The sequence below is a fragment of the Haplochromis burtoni genome, unplaced genomic scaffold (genome assembly GCF_018398535.1).
Source record: "Haplochromis burtoni strain Fernald_Lab_line unplaced genomic scaffold, NCSU_Asbu1 Contig_273, whole genome shotgun sequence".
Classification (NCBI taxonomy): domain Eukaryota; kingdom Metazoa; phylum Chordata; class Actinopteri; order Cichliformes; family Cichlidae; genus Haplochromis; species Haplochromis burtoni.
The window spans coordinates 561,076-577,478 of record NW_024582634.1 but is presented as its reverse complement, the minus strand read 5'-3'; the positions used below and the strand labels follow the sequence as shown (position 1 = coordinate 577,478).

At 44.0% G+C, this 16,403-nt stretch overlaps 1 protein-coding gene across 3 annotated transcripts in view; it reads right to left on the bottom strand.

The window, feature by feature from the left end:
• sypl2a (synaptophysin-like 2a) overlaps window positions 1-16,403 on the bottom strand; it is a 46,286-nt gene that overhangs the window by 5,793 nt on the left and 24,090 nt on the right. For all 3 annotated transcript variants that reach the window (XM_005939775.2, XM_005939776.2, XM_005939774.2), the window contains exons 4-5: window positions 15,458-15,653; window positions 15,023-15,193 (exon numbers count right to left, since the gene is read on the bottom strand). In XM_005939775.2, coding sequence (XP_005939837.1) covers window positions 15,023-15,193; window positions 15,458-15,653 — 367 coding nt within the window. The remainder of the gene's footprint in view (window positions 1-15,022; window positions 15,194-15,457; window positions 15,654-16,403) is intronic.

The window sequence follows — 16,403 nt, the reverse complement described above, 5'->3', positions numbered from 1 at the left end:
GAGCTCCGTCACGACTCAGACCGCCAGCACAAGTCGGAGAGTGATGTACTGCATTTGGCTGGATAATGATTCAAAGTGAAGTTGTGGCCTTTCGGTGAGCGACTGAGTCATCTCAACTCCAGTCTATGCCAGTTTCTGGAAGAACCTTCTATCAAGCAGTGGTACGAACAAAGTCTTGCATCCTTCAAGAAAACTGATTTATCATGCAGAACAATAGCATCTCACAGCTCCACATTATCCACATTCTTGGTGGCAAAAGGTATAAAAAAGAAAAACTAATACATGCTTCTCTTTTTATCCTTGATCTTGAATACCCCTGTTTAATTGAGAACCTGTGGTCCATCATCAAATGTGAGATTTACAAGGAGGGAAAACAGTACACCTCTCTGAACAGTGTCTGGGAGGCTGTGGTTGCTGCTGCACGCAATGTTGATGGTGAACAGATCAAAACACTGACAGAATCCATGGATGGCAGGCTTTTGAGTGTCCTTGCAAAGAAAGGTGGCTATATTGGTCGCTGATTTGTTTTTGTTTTGTTTTTGAATGTCAGAAATGTATATTTGTGAATGTGGAGATGTTATATTGGTTTCACTGGTAAAAATAAATAATTGAAATGGGTATATATTTGTTTTTTGTTAAGTTGCCTAATAATTATGCACTCCCTGTAGAAGCTGACTTTACATTTAAACCTGAACAGCTGTGATCAGCTGACCCTGCTGCTGCTCTGAGGTTTACTGATCTTACACAACTTCATTTAAACAAAGATGCAAACACGCTTCAGGAGTTCTCCTGGTTGGCTGAGCTAACAGCACAGCAGCTGATATGAAGCTGGATCATGAGCATCATGTCTCCATATTCTGTGCTACCCTTTATGTAACCCAACTATAGCAGCACAGCGTTACTGTGGTCAGCTTTACAGTGGGGCAAAAAAGTATTTAGTCAGCCACCGATTGTGCAAGTTCCCCCACCTAAAATGATGACAGAGGTCAGTAATTTGCACCAGAGGTACACTTCAACTGTGAGAGACAGAATGTGAAAAAAAATCCATGAATCCACATGGTAGGATTTGTAAAGAATTTATTGGTAAATCAGGGTGGAAAATAAGTATTTGGTCAATAACAAAAATACAACTCAATACTTTGTAACATAACCTTTGTTGGCAATAACAGAGGTCAAACGTTTACTATAGGTCTTTACCAGGTTTGCACACACAGTAGCTGGTATTTTGGCCCATTCCTCCATGCAGATCTTCTCGAGAGCAGTGATGTTTTGGGGCTGTCGCCGAGCAACACGGACTTTCAACTCCCGCCACAGATTTTCTATGGGGTTGAGGTCTGGAGACTGGCTAGGCCACTCCAGGACTTTCAAATGCTTCTTACGGAGCCACTCCTTTGTTGCCCGGGCGGTGTGTTTTGGATCATTGTCATGTTGGAAGACCCAGCCTCGTTTCATCTTCAAAGTTCTCACTGATGGAAGGAGGTTTTGGCTCAAAATCTCACGATACATGGCCCCATTCATTCTGTCCTTAACACGGATCAGTCGTCCTGTCCCCTTGGCAGAAAAACAGCCCCATAGCATGATGTTTCCACCCCCATGCTTCACAGTAGGTATGGTGTTCTTGGGATGCAACTCAGTATTCTTCTTCCTCCAAACACGACGAGTTGAGTTTATACCAAAAAGTTCTACTTTGGTTTCATCTGACCACATGACATTCTCCCAATCCTCTGCTGTATCATCCATGTGCTCTCTGGCAAACTTCAGACGGGCCTGGACATGCACTGGCTTCAGCAGCGGAACACGTCTGGCACTGCGGGATTTGATTCCCTGCCGTTGTAGTGTGTTACTGATGGTGACCTTTGTGACTTTGGTCCCAGCTCTCTGCAGGTCATTCACCAGGTCCCCCCGTGTGGTTCTGGGATCTTTGCTCACCGTTCTCATGATCATTTTGACCCCACGGGATGAGATCTTGCGTGGAGCCCCAGATCGAGGGAGATTATCAGTGGTCTTGTATGTCTTCCATTTTATGATACGAAATGTTAAATGCGGACCAGTTGCACGAACCAAAACATGCTAACAAGTGCACTGGGACTGGGAGACACTTCAAAGAAGTGGAGCGACCAAAGAGTAAACTTTCAAAAGTAAGTTACTGAATATTATGTCACTTATTTATGGGCAAATGTTTTTATAATGAAGAACATTAAAACATTACTGTTGGCAACATGTCGGGAAAGTTATGTGGCATTAGCGACGTTTGTACTAACTTGGTTTTAAAGCCTTTAAATATACGCCGTTCAATAGTTGACCTTAATCTTACAGAGAATGTGATGATTTTGTGGATAATTAAAGTCAGTCATATATCCACAAACACAACAAGCTGAAAGTCAGTGATGCTGCTCGGTTTGCAGTCCTGAATATCACAGCACAAGCAGGATTCACTGCACTGTTAATGTTAGCTATGTTATATTGCTGCCTCTGTTCGGTGGTGTCGAGCCAAACGGACTTTAACGTGTGTTTGAACGAGCTGACGGTTCACTCGTTAAGCTGAAAGAAAGATGCTTTAATCACAGGAGTCACACATGTGTCCACTGTACCATCTGGGAACTCTTCTTGTTTCGTAATAACACAAACACTAAATCCTCCTGTTTGTAGCAGTGTATACACCTGAGACTGTCACCTGTCTGTCTGTGGGAGAAAGTACTCAGGGCCTTTCAAGTTACACACTGAAAGGCAGAAACAAGTTTAATGTTCAGAAACCTAAAGATGTATCTATCAGCAGAGGAATAAAATAAATGTTTGTTTCAGTTCTATGAAGCTTTGAGTATTTTGGATCAGTAGCTGCTGTGTTTGTTGCATCATATTGCTGTAATTGTTTATATGCTTTATATATTCTGAGCTAAGTTGATCTATAGTCTTACATCATATTCTATAAGGATGTTATGTGTTTGTAGACTTTCTGCCCAGTTTGACCCATTTAGCAGAAGTCAGCCTGTTTAAGGCTCTGATATCTATTCTGTGACTTAAAGCAGTTATGACATGGTCTGATTTTCTCACCCAATAAAGGAATATTTCATATATCAGTCTACTCTTCATTCTATCAGACACAGTTATCACAGCTCGTACATTTGCTGTTTACACATATATGTAAGCAATGAGCCAAATTTAGTACCAACATATTAAAAGAACAATATTTGTCTCTTATATATAACACATCTGTATACACACTGTCACAGATACTTGAGTGAAGATTTAAGGTGACAGGAAATATAAATAACTGCAACTTGAATCTTTACTGAAGCTCAGTGTTTGACACAGAGTTCATGTTCACTGCTGTAATAACTAATAATGATTAATATAATAACTATAATATTGGCCATATTATATTTACATTACCACAGTGATATGACTTTAGTCTCATGAACAACATCAGCTAATCTTAAATGACTGTTCAGCACAGAAATGAAGCCCAACACTCATGTTCACTGTCCTGTGGTCTCAGCCTCAGATACTCAACTAATCACACAAAGCTCGTGTAGAAACAAACAAATGAACAAAATCTGTTCTCCTTCATTAATGTCAACCACAGTTGTATGACACGCTTCCAGCGGTTAGTATCACGGTTGCTAGACCGTCCCACACAGCCCATGTGTTTGCAACCAACTTGCCGTTTATTTTGCAAATCGAGCTCAACACTGCCCCTAGCGTCCTGGAGCACTTACGTTGTGTTTTGGAGTTTGTACATGCTTTGTCTCTAGGGGCCACCGTAGATATCAAACTGAACGAGGTAGTGAGGACCGTGTGCACAGCTGTTCATTCAGTCACTATGAAAGAAAGTCAGAGGTCCCTGGAGATCCTGAGAACCTGCATCAGTCCTTCACGACAGGTTAATGAACTCTCAGGTGAGCTCAAAGGAGCACTGAGCCGTAAACTAGGCAATGAGGATGTCATTATTAACATAACAGCAGCAGCATGCTGTGGTCTTCTTTAAACAGCTGGAGGACCCCTGGTGTCAGACAGAATGAGAACGAGCTCTGAGCCTCAGGCTCTTCCAAGGCTGGATACACAGAGACAGCACAGCACTGGGATCCATTCAGGTGTCTGGATATCAGCCTGAAACACCATCCCACCATGGGACAGTCTGTTTCTCCTGCCACAGGTTTAAGCAGGTACTCAAGGGTACAAACAGCTGTGTAACCTCATCAATCCAGTAACTCTGTCATCTTAAAAACATCCTGGATGGCTTGGGCCACGACTCTGTAGTGCTCAGCTTGTGTTTAATGTGGAGCCACAGTGTGTGTCCAGACACACTGACACAGTGGATGCAGCACGAGTTTCTCTAGTGTCCAAAACAGCAGCACCTTTTACTGGAAGTGCCGTAAGAGGCTGTACCTGGTGGTCTGTTCCAGAAGCTTCAACGTGAAGACCAGCTGCCTTTTTTTAAACAGAAAAATCTACAGTAAATGGTAAATGGCCTGTATTTGTAAAGCGCTTTTCTAGTCCCTAAGGACCCCAAAGTGCTTTAATCAACCTGTCATCCACCCATCCACACACACATCCACACACTGGTGATGGAGCTACATTGTAGCCACAGCCACCCTGGGGCGCACTGACAGAGGCGAGGCTGCCGGACACTGGCGCCACCGGGCCCTCTGACCACCACCAGTAGGCAACGGGTGAAGCGTCTCGCCCAAGGACACAACGACTGAGACTGTCGGAGCCGGGGCTCGAACCGGCAACCTTCCGATTACAGGACAAACTGCCAACTCTTGAGCCACGATCGTAAAGTTAAAGGATCTCTTATACAGCACGTTTCTACTCTAGCTGAACACCCATTCATCCGTTCACACCAGCACATGTTTCTCACATTAACACTGCAGCCACGAGGAAGCATCGCGGAGCAACAGGTTAGGCTCGCAGGCTGGAGGAGCCGAGGATAACTCGCTCTATCCGGGGCTACAGTCGCCCCAACATGACATGGATGCAGGTGAACTGACCGGCAGCCTGCTGAAGAACAAAGACTGACTGGCTGCTGCAGTGATGAGGCGAGTCTGAGGGTCACACACAAGTAAAGAAGCGACACAATATACTAGAGCTGGGCGATATGAGATTTTTTCATATCACGATATGTTTTTTTCATTTCAGGCGATAACGATATCTATCACGATATAAGCCAAATAACTATATTTGTAAGATTTAAATGTGCCGTTGCTCACAAGTAAAATGTGAAATAATCAGCAGCTTGTTTTTATTTAAATATTTATTTCCCATAATAAGTTCAACAGGGTAGATGTACTTAAGGAACATCGAGACTTTTTCAGATAAATAAAGGCAAATATTGCAAACTACACAAAAGGCAGCCGCTAAAGCGTTTAAGTTTCAAAATAGAACAAACGAAACAGACTAAATCTGTCAATTCCACTTAGAAACAAAATATTAATTCTAAAAATAAATCTTAGTTTGTTTTACAGAAGAACAGACAAAACTGACTAACTTTTGTCAATATCAAATAAACTGAGAACTAAAAGGAAATTCTCAATCTCTCCTTGTTGTATAGCTGAGCTTTTCAAACAGTTTTAACAGTTACTTTAGTCTGACAAAAGCCGAATGACGAATTAGCGCTTCCAGTCAGAGACTGAGGCTACGTCCACACGTACACGGGTATTTTTGAAAACGGAGATTTTCCGTTTTCGTTTTAAAAAATAATCCCGTCCACACATAAAGGGAGAAATGAAGGAAAACGCTGCTATGAACATGCCAAAGCAGCAGGTGGCGCTAGATTCCTAACCGTGCAGAAATGTTGGCCAATCAGAAGTCTAGAAGCCTCGGTGGGAAAAAGTAAACAAAGCTGGGGCATAGAAGCAGAACCGAGTCGTATGTGTGGACGGACAGTAACTGTGTGTATATGTAAGCATTTAAACACTGCAGAGAGTAGAATAATAACAGTATTGTAGAAATTCATTTCACCGAAACAATAACGTGGCGCACAGTGTGACGCATGCACCAGTTTATTGTATTTCCAGACTTGCTTTCGGCACATTTACAGTGCACGCTACTCTGTTTTTTGTCAGACTTGAAATAGCCGAAATACCTTCACACTACGGAACTTCTATGGCTCTTCCGTTCGACAATCTCTCCGGCGTTGGAACCATCATCTGTTTTCTCTTCGGTCACGCTCGGTTGATTTTTCTAGTCGCGCATCATTTCTCATTACCCGCTGGCTGCTTCCCAAACAAACACCACGTGCGGCTTGGCACTTGTGTGTACGTAACAAGTCACGCGACGTGACGCTGCGGCTGTGATTGGTGGTTGCGTTTATTTTTGGTATTTTTTTTTTTTTTTTTAAGAGGACAAGAGCGGCGAGGTCTATCGCGATAGCTTAATTTCTCTATCGAGTAAAAGTTATATCGCGATACATATCGTTATCGTTCTATCGCCCAGCTCTACACAAGACCTAACAAAGTTTACGGCAGTGGAACGCCACTGACAGCATGTTGCGTCTCCTTCACTGATTTCTCAGTGCAGTAAATGGAAACTGCTTCTTACATGTGCGGCGTCATGTTTGTGTAACAAATCTGTGTGACAAACAAAGGACGGATGAAGGGGGCAATCCTTTTTCCTGTGCGAAAGCCTGACACGAAGCAGAGGACCGGCTTGTAGCACCTGCTTTCCATTTGATTTAGTTTTCATGGGATTGTAACTTATTTTTCAATTCAAGGACATTTCTTCCTTAAAATATTTGATGTCATGTAAACACAACTTTCTTTAAAAGCAAACAAGCAAATACTGCGTGCAGCTACATTAACATGTGTAAGAAGGGAACCAGTGAGCGCTTCCTCTGTGCCGTTGTTGTCTGGATGTTTCTGGTATGTTTTGATCTCATTACTCGACACAGTGATGGTTGGAGCTGTTGACTGTTCAGTGACAGATGAAGCCCTAAAGTATGTCAGCCTTGTATCGACTGCTCAAAGCTGGAGAACAACTTTCCCACTGTTCTGTTGTAAATGCGTCAGTTTACCGTCTCGCTGCTCTCTGAAAGAGCTTCCATGGTCTCACGCCTTTTCTTTATTTGTACTACTTTGTACACTGTAGATACAAACTGAAGACTTCAAAGAAATGAAGCAAGATATGTTCAATTCCTGAAAGTTTGCTTTTTGCAAACCCTCGGCCTGCTCAGTGGGCTTCGTGATGTCGTCACCTGACATGGTTTCACCTCACAGGTGAGCCTGTCAGGGCTCATTTGTTGCCTTCGTAATGGAGTTGGGACCATCAGTTGTGTTGTGCAGCAGTCAGGTTGGTGCACAGCTGACAGCTCTGTTTGACAGCTGTTAGAGTTCATATCATGGCAACAACCAATCAGCTGAGTAAAGAGAAACAACAGCATTACTGTAAGAACTGAAGGTCAGTCAGGCTGTAAAACTGCTAAAACTTTGAATGTGTCCCCGAGTGCAGTCGCAGAAACCATGAAGCACCACGATGAGACTGTCCCACACGAGGACGCCCCAGGACAGGAAGACCCAGAGTCCCTCTGCTGCTGAGGACACATTCATCCCAGTCACCAGCCAAGTTAGCAGCAGCTCAGATCAGAGCCCAGATGGATGCCTCACAGAGCTCCAGCAGCAGACACATCTCTGCATGTTCAGAGCAGACTGTAAATCAGGCCTTTACGGTCAGACAGCTGCTGAGATACCACGACTGAGGACAAGCAAAGAGCAGAGATTTGTTTGGGCCAAGAAACACAAGCAGTGGACATTAGACCATCTGTGCTTTGGTCTGATGAGTCCACAGCTGAGATCTTTGGTTCCACTCGCCGTGTCTTTGTGCAGAAAAGGTGCACGATGGTCTCTACATGCATGGTTCCCACTAGGGCTGTTCGATATAACGATATAAAAACATTGTTTCATTTACGCTATCGTTTGTTTGGTGCTGTTGCAAAATAAACTGTTTCCAGCTGTTTTCATGTTCTGATGGTCACTGTAGCTGTCACGGCGAGTGAGATGAGCCATGTGGAGAAGGAAAAGGAGGATCCAAACGCAGGCACTTGTATGGGTGTGAGGGTGGTTTATTAAACACAAAAGGAAATGGACAAACGGCGAACGGAGCAATGACTAAACTAAACTGGGAACAAACTAACTATAGAACACGAACCTGGACATGAATGAGAGCGGGCGGAAACAGATGATGGTTGACTGCAGGGAAACACACAGATGAAGCAGGGTGGAATACACAGACGGACCAGCAACTACAATGACGGAAGACATGGCTTAAATACACAGAGAATCACAGGGGAATTACACACAGGTGGTGGACACAGCTGGGAATAATCAACAAGACGAGACAAAGGTAAAACCGAACACACTTACATGAGACCCAGACCTTCACAATAGAACAGGAAATGAGAACACCACACCAAGACGCAGACCTGACACTGAGAGACAGACAGAATGACACATGGAACCTGAACTAAACTAAACGTGAGATACAACCGAGAACAAATCCTTAAACATGAACCTCAAATAATAAACATCATAACCATCATCATAAACACAACAAGAGAACAAGAAAACAATCCCTGATGCAAACCAAAACCAAAAACATAATAACCTCAAACATGGAATAACAAAAACATGAAACTCCACATACTGGGTCCAACGGACCCAGACCCGTGACAGTAGCGGCTTTATTAAAGGTCTCTCTGTCTTAGATTTAATATAACCACACTACGGACGACAAGCGCCTGTTTTTACGCGTTGTCGTTAGCAACAACGACAGTAACAGCATCGTGTGTCCGCTTGTTTATGTTCCACATAAACCTTTCACAATAAAGCTCAAGATCCTGTTGAGATTTTTCAAAATAAACTGAATCACATAAAAGATGCAGATTATTTACGGATGAGAAGCAAAAAAGACGCCAGGTGCTAAAAATAAACCTCAGACTCAGACGTTAGAACAGGCTTCTCCCCGCAGCACGCCGTGTAATAAATACTCACAAAGAAAACGGCGCCGTTACAACTTCTGTCTAAAAATGTATCGTTTCATACATCGTTAAAACACTCAACTCCAGCTACACGACGCACAGCTGGAAACACTTCACGCAGGTCGAGCTGCCCCGAGATTCACAGACTTTACAGAAAATGTTACATGTTTGTGATTTATATCGTTACCGGACGAGGGATGTCTGATATCGGGATATGAGACTTTGGTCATATTGCACAGCCCTACTTCCCACTGTGGAGCATGGAGGACGAGGTGTGAGGTGTTGCTGGGGACACTGTTGGGGATTTATTCCAAGCTGAAGGCAGACTGACCCAGCATGGCTACCACAGCATCCTGCAGCCACATGCCAGGACAGCACAATGACGCCAAACACACATGCAGGCTGTGTGAGGGCTGTTTGACCAAGAAGGAGAGTGATGGAGGCCTGGCCTCCACCCACTGAGATGGTTTGGGATGAGATGGATCCAGCAGGTGCTCAGCATCTCTGAACTCCTTCCAGACTGTTGGAAACCATTTCAGGTGACGACCTCATGAATCCCATGGAGAGAGAGCCAAGAGTGTGCAAAGCAGGAATGAAAGCAGAGGGCGGCTGTTAGGAAAAATCTAATCTATCTGACCACATGCAATTTTTTCCCGGTTTCAGTACAAGTCTATGAGAGACCAGTCAAAAAGCTTGGTTTTTGGCTACAGACCTGTGCTATCAGTACAATTCTAACATAAAGACAAGATTATAGACGTTAGGTATGCTGAGAATAAAGCTAGCTTTGGTGGCAGCCTTCTTCACAAGGATCGCAGCTCTGCGTGTCTGGACATCCATCCTGGTTTAACTTCCAAGGAATCTGCACCTCTCCCCAGGATGGCACTGGGAATCTTTCCCTTGTTAGCCGAATGTGTAGACCGTTACACCGTCGTATGACCGGAAGCCCATCCATTCATTCCATTCGCTTCCGCTTATCCTTTTCAGGGTCGCGGGGGGCGCTGGAGCCTATCCCAGCTGTCATAGGGCGAGAGGCGGGGTACACCCTGGACAGGTCGCCAGTCTGTCGCAGGGCCAACACACAGGGACAGACAACCATTCGCGCTCACATTCACACCTAGTGGTAATTTGGATTATCCAATTAACCTATCCCCACAAGTTGCATGTCTTTGGACGGTGGGAGGAAGCCGGAGTACCCGGAGGGAACCCACGCAAACACGGGGAGAACATGCAAACTCCACACAGAAAGACCCCGGCCTGATGGTGGAATTGAACTCAGGACCTTCTTGCTGTGCGGCAACAGTGCTAACCACCGTGCCCTGACCGGAAGCATTTTACATTATAGCCTTGTCTGAAAAACTACAGGACAGAATACAGCAGATCAAAACAAGGTGTCCTACTGACATAGTGACTGTACTCGGCACACACAGACAATTGGTAGAAAAGTCTCTAACACAAGCCTGCTTTATATTTCTGTCATCCACATGCATCAGTCAGTCAGATCTCCCTGACAATGAGCATCTAGTTGGTGAAGGCAGAGTCAGTGTGAAGCACAACAGATCCCAACAGGTCATTTTACACGGTGAGCCACACACAGCACACTTTCTGTCAGTGTGAAGATGAAACTGTAAGCAAAACGTTCCTTTCTGTAGTGCAAAGGAAACGTTTCAGTGTTTCATGACTTTGTGGAGTATGAATAAGAGACGGCTTCATCAGTAAACAAGCTGTAGAACACATGAACACAGCTAAAAGTGCAAAGTTTCTGCTTGTTTGTGGTTCAGAAATACAACAGCACGTTCAGACACTGAGCCATGGCTCTGTGCTACATGCACATACATGCTGATTGGCTGCACAGTGTGCCCATCAAAACAAAGTCCCGCCCCTGCCTGCATGGATTCTCATCAGGGCTAGAGTGGGCTCCCACATGCTGACGGGCCATTACTAACTGACATAGGGAGTTATACCTTTGTACAAGTTTGACAGGCCTGCTAGAGGTCAGTGCAATGAGCTGGTGACAGCAGTGCTTCCAACACTTCACGATATAACTGGCAAGAATATTTGCTTGTCTGCTTTCACATGCATGTGCATCTTTAATCCACAGGTTGACTATGGTATCGGCCCACCATCTGCAGCTCTTCTGGGAAGGCTGTGCACGAGGTTTACCAACATGTTCATGGGAAATTTGGACAATTCTTCCAGAAGTGCACTTGTGAGGTCAGACAGTGATGTCGGCTCAAACTCATCCCAAAGGTCATCAGCACTGAGGTCATGCTCTCTCACATTAAGCTCGCTCAGCTTTAGACACCTTGCTTTGTGCACTAGTGTGCAGTCAGGTTGGAACAGGATGATAACCCAACCTTTTCCCACAGTGTTGGGAACATGGAATTCTCCAAAGTGTCTGGGTATGCTGAAGCATTATTCTTCACACGTCTACCAAACACTTGCCACCAAACCCAGGCTCATCCGTTGGACTGCCGGATGGACAAATGTGACTTGTAGCTCCAGAGAACACGTCTCCACTGCTCTAAAGTCTGGTGGTGACATGCTTTACACCACTGCATCCAACACTTTGCATTGCATTTGGTTATGTAAGACTAGGGTGCAGCTGCTCAGCCATGACAGCCAAACCCATTCCATTAAGCTCTCTATACACTGATCTCGAGCTAGTCTGCAGGCCACATGAAGCTCGGTGAAGCTCGGTGGCATCTGCTGACCCTGCACTGTGATTTTACCTGACCTACCGCTTTGTGGCTAAGCTGATTGGTTCCCAATCGCGTCCACTTTATTATAATACCACTAACAGCTGACGGTAGCAGGGAATATTCACAGTTGAATTTGTTGCACAGGTGGCATCGTATCATACACTCCTGAGAGCGAGCCATCTCTTCACCTGTTTGAAGACTGTATGCTGCAAGAATCAGGTCACGTTTTAATACAACGTGGTTGAAGGTGCAACACCTTCATCCAATGATCTGGAAAGAGATGGTTGAATACTTTTGGCATGTACAAAGATGCTGGGGCAACCACACAGTACACCTACAGGAACTCTGTGGCCATGGTAAAAGTTCCAGGACTACATTTATTTACATTTTGAGGATATTTCTACCAGCTGTGTTTGTGCAAAGCTAACTAAACATTCACGATTAAAAACCCACTTATTCAATCTTGCCTTTCCCTCTAGTTAATATTTCTTTTATGATTTTATATCACGCACTTTTATGCTCATTTAAATTCTTGTTTGCTCTGTACCTGTTGCTTTCCTATGTATTAGTGACAGTTATCTGCTTCCATATTTAGTACTTGCTTTGGTCCTATTTCTATTATCCTCCTCATATACTCTATTTTACTTGTTAAGCACCTTGGCATACCCTTGGTTTTTAAGTGTGCTTTATAAATAAAGTTTATTATTATTATTATTATTATAAACATTGTGCTATATTAATATAATCAAATGACTTTATTTCATGTATTGTTTTAATGACTAAACCTCTAGCCCTTGTGTGACCCTGGGCCCTTTTTCGGTCCTTTTGCTTGTTCGTATGAACGCCATTTCCACTGTGTTGGGTGTAGCATAGCGAAACTTGCCACCGGGTTTCGTTTTTGTAAAAAATTCAAAATTTCAGTCTGATTTTCTTACAGCAGCCTAACACGGCTTAGCAGCAAAAATACTCACACTGCACACCCTAGGGACCGTTTTGGGCCCATTGAAACCCATTATAAACGCTATTTTTCACTGCAGAATTATGACCGTTAATATCTGGGTTACGGCTTAGGTTTCGCTTTTGCTTTGGACAAGAGGCCTTGGAATTGTAATTTTTTTATTTATCCACCATGTGGCGCCCTTGCTCCAAATTTGATCCGGGGCTCGAAAACAGCCGACAACAGCGGGCTGCTTAGAAAGACCTGCGGGGAATGAAGCCTCAATTTCGGCGTGCAGCAGCAGCTTCGCCCGCTGATCGGGCGGGACCATTTTCGGCCACTAGGAGCGTTTGAGGGTGTAATTTTTTTTCAAATCAACAGGAAATGACGTATTTGTTGTGACGTGGTACCGGAAGTGTGTGTTGGAAAAAGGGATCCGACGCAACATGCCCCGGTCATCGTCGGGAGTTAACCCGGGAGGATGCACTGATTCCGGCTTAAAGGAGGAGCATTTGCCGCCTGGAGACCATTTTCTGGTCCGGAAAAAAAAAATAAAAGGCGATCGAAATGAAGGTTGGTGCCAATCTTTAGTCCATCTAAAGGCCTAATTATAATAACAATCAAATATTACTTCAAATGTTGTTTTTTTTAAATATTTCGTTTTGTTTCGGGGGGCTAAAAAAAACGGTGCGCACATGTAATTAAACTGCGATTAAAAGGGTTAAAACCCCCGAAATATAATTAAAACTTGACATGAATATTTCAAGGAGAAGTAGGTCTAAAAGATTGGCTAATTTAAAGTGGAATAAAATATTAATATATAAATTTTTTATAGCACTTTTTCGGGCGGGACCGAAAACGGTCCCCAGGGTGTTCAACGTAAGTTTTTTTAAAGTATGACACAAGTTAATGTACTCAATGTGAACCAGTTACAGCAGGTAAATAAGTACGAACCCATTCGACCCACACAAAGACCCACCCTCACTATACGCCGGCTCTGTGCGGCGTCCTGCCCCACCACCTGATCTAACTCATCAGCAGGTGGTCATCAGCTGACAGCTCAGCCCCTCTCTGCACTCCAGTGTCCAGAACGTATAAATCTGGGGTGTCCTGGAGCCGTGTGCACTTAGGGACCGCCTTACGGTCAAACATGGTGTTTGTTATGGACAAACTGCGGTTTGCACACTAGTCCAGTAACAGAACACCGCCCTGGTTCAGGTCAGGCTGGCCGTTCCTCCCAGTCTCACCCTAAAGGTCTAACTGTCGTTGCCCACATGAGTGTTGAAGTCTACCAGTGGGACGACAGAGTCCCCGGATGGAGCAGCTTCAAGCACCCCACCCTGGGACTCTAAGAAAGCTGGGTCCTCTGAGCTGTCGTCCGACGCATTTTTGTTATCATCGAATTAGACATTTTATGTGGGGGTGCATCCCTGATCTTAACGCTGAACCTAAAAATCATAGTTTCCATTTCTATTCTATTTTTTGAAGCAACCAAAATCTAAACATCTGATCTCCCAGTTTGTCAAAGACTGTGCTGGTTAATGCAGGCCCTCCCACAGGGGCCTGAGCCAGTGCTGAGCCTCTCCAGGTATGGGCTCATTCAGTTTAAGGCTCTGCATAGACTCCATTACTCGAAGACAAAACTCAATGAAACCTTTGGTAAAGTCTCTCCCCTATGTGATAAATGTGCATTTTTGAGTGGTTTTTCAAACAGTTTGCTAGGAACATCCAGCTAAACTAACCTGGCCTGTTTGCACAGCCCGCGTGCACCTTTGGTTTCATTCCCTTGTCTTTGTGTAACACCTGCCTACCCAGAGTTTCTTGCTTCATTGTGTTTTCTGTCGGTTCATTCTTCCTGTGTATAAACGTTACATGAATTATAAGAAGCATCAGTGACTGGACCTGGTCCACTAGGCTGTAACAAACCATCTAAAGGTCTGAATGGCCTCCTACTCAGAGCGCCTTACAAAATCCAAACCGGAAAAACTGTGAGAGTTTGTTGTTCCACAGATCTATGGTACTGTAAGAGTCACAATCTGAAGCTCGTCTTTGTTCAGTACCATTTTTTTCTAAAACTAACATCGTGTTCAATAACACAAACAAGCACCTGCATATTTGTAGAAAAATACGAGCTATGTTGAGTTACATTTGTGACTGTTGAGAACGAGTTCATGACCTGTGGACAGGACTTAGTTATTCAGTACACGATGCATCCTACTGCACCAGCAACGAGTTATTTAACAAACAGCTTGTTGCACATGTTTCAACATCAGCATTAGTTGAGCAAAGCCTCACATACAAAAACAGACTTATTTTTGCTTCATATTCTTACAAGAACATGCTTTTTACATGTTTGCCGTAAACGTAGCCCTATCACTGATATCATCGATGTAAGCCTTTGTAAGCAACACTTACCACAGAGGCGTTGAGCCTGCCCATGGAAGGAAACTCTCCTGCTTTACAGCTGGTACACAAGTGCACCAGGCGGTTGGGGTCAGTGGCATATTTAACGTCGGTCAGGCCTTTGCCCCAGGCCGAGGAGGACACGAGCCAGAGGAAGGCAAAGGCAGCGGTCAGCAGCAGGTCCTATCAAACACAAATGCTCACCAATGTATGCATGTATAGTTTTCAATGACACACTGATGTGGAGTTACATTTGCAGATTATAGGATGTGACCATTTTTACTTAAGCACCATAGAGGAGGACAAAGCTTTCTCCGATGCTTACACCCATCAGCCATTAAACCCACTCCAAGATGAAGCCAGTAACACTGGTTGTCTTGTTACCATGCAGTAAACCTTCTGTCTGTAGCACCCACATGCTCACTGCTCTACAAAACATGTACTCACTATGACGGGACCACGGCTGGTCTGCAGGTAGACGCTCCGGTAGCCCAGGTAGACTATGAGTGTGGCGGTGCAATAAAGGAAGGCAAACACACCAACACACACAAAGAACTGTGCTGAAGAGGAGAAGTCGCCCTGCAGATAGGTCTCAGTGCACGAGCCGTTACACAGTGGTAGACAATACGGTTTCATTGCCAACCTGAGGAAATTAGAGAGAAAGAAGGCACATTCACCCGCTGCTCCCAACACATCTGGTTTTATTATTTGACTTCAGAGAACACAGCTGCTCACCTGAGTTACTCTTCTATCCAAGGAATGCAAGAGGAAAGAAAGGATTCATCAAAAGAGATTCAGAGTAAGCCTTCAGCTCCACTCCATTACACAGTTTACAGGGACTGGAGTATGGAAACTGACAGCTTTCTTACAAGGACTTTGTCATCTGTGCAACATCTGTAAGTGTGGCCCCCCCTTGTTCTTTTTAAATGAGGAAACAAATGGAAACTCTACTGATGTGATATGCTACATTGTGCCAATAGTCCTCCACTGTGTCTGCTTGGGATGAACAGGCTAAGAAATGAAAGCTCTTTATTGACATGAATAATTAAACAGCATAGAGAATGCAGCATGTTTAGGTGGAAGCTAGTGAGCCAACTTCCTGCTAACTTCTAACTCTGTTAAATGTAATAAATCCTGTTTCCATGGATGTTAAACTTCATAGTTACACCTGGTAAAGCAGCAGCGCTGATCATTTTATTACAGATGGAAGAATTTGGACAGTTTTTTTTAAATAAATTTTATTTTCAGTCACAGGAGCATGTTAACAACAAAACATTGAACATACAGTAGTTTGCTGTTCAGTATTTACAATACCCCAAAAGATAACAGAAATAGAGAAGGAAAAAACAAACAAACAAACCAAAGAAACCCCTACAAAACAACAAAAAACAAA